Source organism: Caenorhabditis briggsae (genome assembly GCF_000004555.2).
Source record: "Caenorhabditis briggsae complete genome, chrIV, whole genome shotgun sequence".
Lineage (NCBI taxonomy): Eukaryota > Metazoa > Nematoda > Chromadorea > Rhabditida > Rhabditidae > Caenorhabditis > Caenorhabditis briggsae.
Window position 1 is genome coordinate 5,886,007 of NC_013487.2, and position 5,773 is coordinate 5,891,779.

At 35.3% G+C, this 5,773-nt stretch overlaps 2 protein-coding genes across 2 annotated transcripts in view; one reads left to right on the top strand and one right to left on the bottom strand.

Annotated features, from left to right (window-relative positions):
- Positions 1–1,220, top strand: part of CBG19947 — a gene marked incomplete at both ends in the record, with an annotated part of 14,780 nt that extends 13,560 nt beyond the window's left edge. Inside the window, 2 exon segments of the mRNA XM_002633839.1 lie at positions 717–991; positions 1,098–1,220. Coding sequence (XP_002633885.1) covers positions 717–991; positions 1,098–1,220 — 398 coding nt within the window.
- A 141-nt stretch (positions 1,221–1,361) lies between these two features.
- On the bottom strand, positions 1,362–4,781 carry Cbr-spp-7 (the record flags this gene model as incomplete). The annotated part of the gene is made up of 7 exons (XM_002633838.1): positions 1,362–1,526; positions 2,179–2,253; positions 2,307–2,399; positions 3,373–3,609; positions 3,722–3,844; positions 3,908–4,064; positions 4,684–4,781. 7 exons carry the CDS (start codon positions 4,779–4,781, stop codon positions 1,362–1,364), a joined length of 948 nt encoding a protein of 315 aa, XP_002633884.1.
- Between the last annotated feature and the right edge of the window lie 992 nt (positions 4,782–5,773).

Genomic DNA, 5,773 nt, shown 5'->3' on the forward strand with positions numbered 1-5,773 from the left:
CGCCTTACAGTCTAAGATCCCATGTACCCTCAGAACCAATGTACCCTAAGAACTCGATGTACCCTCGATGTACCCTTTTTCGATGTACCCTTGGATCGTGGGCCAGTTTAGCCCAGTTGTTGAAATCCCGATATTTTTAAATGTGTTCTTATAGTTAGTCTTATTAAACTTCTTGACAAAACTTTGATGGAAACCACCTGGAGTAAAAAATTTAAGTTTCACCATATTCTTGAATTTCCATCAGCTTAATAGTTTGGATGATGTGACACGACTAGTGTCATTGGAATCATAACACTGTCACAAGTGTGTTTGCAGACTCAGTGTAAAAGACTGTAATTTTTGTACGGAGTCTGCAAACACGGGCTGACAATTTCTTTAATTCTGACAATATCAAAAAAAGCTGTGGAAGAGAATTTGCTTGTGGGCGTGGCCAACGGTTCAAATGACGAAAACCACCACCACTTGAAATTATCGGTCCTTTTTTTTCGATTACTATTGATTTTCGACAATTTTTGTGTTGAAAATCCCCAGACAAGTCGGAAAATGAAATTTTTCGAAATCTACAAAATTGCCGGAAAACGGACAAAAACCGAAAAAATAAATTTGCTTTTTCGGCCGTGGCCGCGGCCAACAGAATTTCTCTTCCACAGATTCAATTTTTGCATACCGAAATAATAAAAACATTGGAATTTCACCTTCATTCGCTTTTCAGAAAGAATCCCTCCTTTCCGAGGCACCAACTCAACGAGAGAAATCTCCCGAACGGAAACCAGAGCCAATTGTGAAGCAAGAAGAGGAGAAAATCTTAGAGAAAGTTCCAGAAGAACCGAAAAAGGTTGAAGAGGAGCCGAAAAAAGAGGAACCTGTGAAAGTGGAAGAGTCTCCGAAAATCGGGGAGAAGAAAGAAGAAGTGAAAGTGGTGGAAGAGAAAAAACCGGAGCCACCGGTAGCAGTTGTTCCAGTTGAGGAAAAACTGAAGAAGAGAATTCAGGTGGGATTTGGTTTTTTGATTTTAGTTCATCAAACATGAAACACTCTAATAATATTTGAATCACTTAGTATTAACAAGTTGAAACAGAAAAAATAAATATTTTCAGATCAATGTAAAACGTTATCCGGACACTGGAGATCTCACTATTCTATCCGAGAAAAACGAAATTGTCACGTTCAGTTGTTCTACAAAGCATCGGGTTAAAAAATCAAAGAAAACTGAAAAATGATTTTTTTTGAGAAATAAAGATTTTTTGATTAATTTCTGTTTCACATTTTCCAGAATAAATGTCTGAAAGTCTTCATGTTGATTCATAGATTTATTCATGTCATGATTCAATAAATTAGGTTTTCATTAAATTTCTCGTTTCTCAACACCGATTCAATTCGGCGCACCACAGAGCATCTACCACTTGTTGATCCACAAATTTCGCCAATTCTGCGATTTTCTTATCAGCCATTTGGTAACACTGATCAGAGGTTCGTCCTTTGGGAAGCGATGCACAGGCTGTGTTGGCGAATGAGGTTATGTCCGTCTATAATTTTTAAAGAAAAGTGTGTAAGAATTAAACCGATAACAAATTCAATGACAGGAGTGAGAAATAAGGACGATTTGAAACAGAAAAAATATACTATCTGTTTGAATTTCGAACTATTGGTGTTTTCAGACAATAAAGGCTTTCTAACAACTTTTCGCTTCGAAAGACCATCTTACTTAAACAAGAGCTTTTTGCGGTCAGAAGATGTGGTGGTTTTCAAGTTATACTGATCCCAAATACAATAGGTTACTGTAGAAACAAAATTTCAAAGACTGTGTTTGGCTGGAATTGTTAGATTACTCCACTTAATTAGAGTTAATTAGATTATGTAGAGCAGGCCAACAGCCTGTAAGATATAAACTATAGGTTTGTTTTTCAATAAATACCGTTTTTTGAGAAAATTTCTAGAGTGTTCATACAAAAACACGTTTTTTGCACCAAATAAAGCAGTAAAAAATTTGAAAATACCCACATGTGGCCACATTGAAAATTATTTTTTTGAAAAATTTCAAAAATGTAATCATACCCTGAAACAGTATTATTTTTACAGTTTCACAATAGCCTTTTCGTTTGATAGAAACATTCAAAAAATTAGTTCCACGGTTTTTTCGGGAAAGCAATATGTTTATTTTTAATTTGGCCTCCTCACCTTCGACGTAACTGCATAATTTTTGGCATTCTCGAGCATCCGTTCGCAGAAAGAGCATGTCAATCGTTTTTCGTCCTGAATAACAAAACAGTTAGAAAAAATAATGAAATCAATTGATTTCTTCTTACCACTTCTTCTTTCTCCACCACTTTTTCTCGAGAAGTTTCAACGATTGTATTTCGAGACACATATTTTGGACGAAGTGGTGGTGGAATTATTATCTGAAAAGACAAATGGATGTGAGCATTGTTAATTTTTTGTGAAGGATGCGATTATCAGTTGATTGAAACATATTTTATTCTGAATTTGTGAAGTTTATGAAAGTAGTTTTTTTTTAATTGTATAGTTTTTGTATAGTGTTTGTATTCAAGCTAGTTGTATTTTGCACAATATTAATCGCAAGGCTCAGTCATTTTAATGATGTCAGTAAAACAGAAAATATCTCAGTTTTTTTTCAAATCTGATTTGTGGACCCACCGTTGTTTCAAATAATCCGAATTATTAAAAGAGGTTTGTATTTTGAGCTCAGTTATCTCAACTTCAGTGAGAGATATCAGAAATTTTTCAACTGATAGAGGCTTGATGAAATTATGACCAACATTTTATCGGTTGACAGATTTTTAACATCTTTTATAGGAATTGAGATCATTGAGCTCAGAGTGTACGTATATCATGACATTCTATTAGATTCATTAATATTAAGTTTGATTATCAAATTTTAAAGCAAAACATGTCCTAATTAGAAAGGCTCTAAGATAGTCAAGTAGTCCGGAAAATTGAAAAGAAAACCAATTCTGTGATTTCTAGCTGGCTATTAGAGCATAGTTCTAGTTTTCAGATTTTCAAAAATGACAGTTTTTTTTTTCAATTAGAGGCGTTATTTAATTTTCAGACTACTCTTACGATGTAAAACATATTTTTGAAACAATTTCTTTTTTCGATGATGTTTCTGCTTTCAAATATGTATGTCAACTTCAGTCAACTCCACTGGAAAACACGAAAAGAAACGTTTTTCGTCCAATTTGAGAAACAGCAAGAAAAGTGCCTTTTTATGAAAGATTGTCACTTTGAGAGTTGTCCTGTCACACAGGTATCAACCGTTTTTGAAGTCATTTCATTACTGCAACGCAACGAGTAATGCAACAAACAGAAAACAGTTCTCTTCGAAAAAATCATGAAACAGTAGTAACTAACCTCAAGAACATTTTTATGCCCAATTCGATCTGTACGCTCTTCTCTTCTCTCTGGAACCATCGGAGGTGATGGTGGAGGGCTTCGTGTAGTTGTAGTCGTTGCTCGTGTAGTGGTTGTGGGAAGTGTAGTAGTTGTTGTGGTACGTCTTCTGGTTGTAGTGGTTGGAATCTCAATTTCTTCGATGTCATCTTCAGGGAACATGGTGGATGACTCGATTGGGGGTAGGGGACCGCCGACCTGAAACTTCGAAAAATGATCCTCAAGATTACTGTTCCATCACTATTTAATGTTTAGCTTTGGACAAGATAATTTTATTGTGTAGATCGGACATGATATAATAAACACTCACCGCAAAGGGATTCTGTTCATCACAGAAGTTCATTCTCACACAAACATCTTTCGACGACAAATCGTAATTAATCGAGTAATAGATTTCGGGAAGCGACGTCTCCACGAAAGCAAAGCACTGCTCCTGTAAATTTTCCTAACATCGTGGATTGTTTTTCAAAACTCAGAATCTGAATTTTTTGGGCACCTTGAAGACTGACGGAAGTACTCGACACTTTTCGTACAATTGATTTCTTAGCTGGTTTTCGGATAAACCGACTCGGTGCTTGGTGACGGAGAGGAGTTGGGTGCACATGAAACATCCCAAATTCGATGGAGTATTGCCGTTCGGAGAGGGAGCGGGTCTGAAATTTTCAAAAGTTTATGTTTCACATGGTTGTGAGTTACAAGGTGTTTAGAGTGGAGCCCTAAGGAATTGATGTGGAAAAAAATTGAGAAAAAAACTCCGACTAAAGATAGTTACCCCTGCAAAGTCTGTGACATCTTATGAACACCGTAAGTCTAAAGCTTCGATCGAGAGGCCCAGTAGCCTTGGGTACATAAAAAGGGTATTTCAAGCTCTTATTGTTTTCAATTTTTTGAGTATTTAGGATTCTTAGAAATAGGCTACTTTAACTTTTAGAAACATGTTTTTCAGAAATCTCCAAAGATTTTGCAGTTTTAGATATCCAATGTTGTTGTTTCTAAAACCAACGGCATACAGAAAAAAAAACTGTTTCAAAGCCGGTTTTTGTAAGAGATATCAAAAAGCGGACAACTGAAAAAATAAGTGTTTGGTTTTGTGACAAAAAATTTTTTAGTTGACCACTTTTTGATTTCTTTTATAGGAAACTAGGAATTTCGAGTCGAAGTTTAGAGACAAGGAGCCTTTCTATCACAGGTTTTCAGGTAGTTCGAAAAAGTGTAGACAAAATGTACAAATTTTTAACTAGCCAAGGATAAGAAGTTAAAATCGGTTTTTACCTCTGATTAGTGGTCGCTGCTTCATTCCAAAAATAGGTAAAAGTCACTTGAAATTGCTGTCCAAGTATCGCAAAAACCAGTAGTAAACTTACCCTCATCCCGATATATCTGGAAGAAATGCCTAAAAAATTAACAACGAAAACAGATTTAAAATTAAAAACAGCCCAAGAATGACCTTATAATTGAAATTCGATGAGTTGCTTTCCGTCAGAAACAAAGAGGTGGAGCACAGACGAAGAAGACCCAAAATAAATTCCAAAAGAAGACATTTTACTTTCTTCGCTCTCTTCTCAAGCACTGTATATGGTAGCATCCCCCGGAGAGAAATAGTGTCAGATGTGAGGAGACGCAGGCACTTGAGATGTGCGAATTCGAGCACCCGAGATGAGAGTTTACACACTTATGATCCCTCCGTTTCGATTGCCTTATTTCGCCACCTCCTACTGTATTTGTACTATAATAATTGGAGGAGAATGAGATGATGGTGGTGATGGAACAATAAGAGTTTTAGGAGATTCGTGAAATTCGAATTGTTTTTTGATGTTATCTGGTGTGGGAAAAATGAAATGGAAGTGCATTATGGGAGACAATATTGGATAGAAAATCAATTGCTCAAAAAAATTAGTTGAGAGTCAAAAAATTCCAATTTTCAAGTCAGTAACAGACATACTATATGATAAGAGTCCTTGCAGTAAAAATGGCAAAAATCTTTCCGCTTTTAAAACTAACTGAAACCATTTTTCATTGAAACTATTAAATTTTCGATGAAAAATTCAAAGGTTTCTTCATGGTTGTATTTCAGAAGAATCAGATCATTTCAAAAACTTTTTTTCTGTTTCCTGAAACTCTGAAGTGTGAAAAACTTGTTTCTCGGAAATGCGAAGCTTTATGCATATAGCAAAATTTTCTTCCAAAAAAATCTCTTGTTGAAAAATGAGGAGTCGAAAGTTTTCATTTTATAATCAGGCACATATCATTTTTCCAATAAAAAGGATGAAAATCATTCCAACTTGTAAACTAATTTTTTCGGAAAATTTAAAATTCCTAAACAAAGTTTCACAATTTCTTCATGATTCTATTGCAGAGCTAT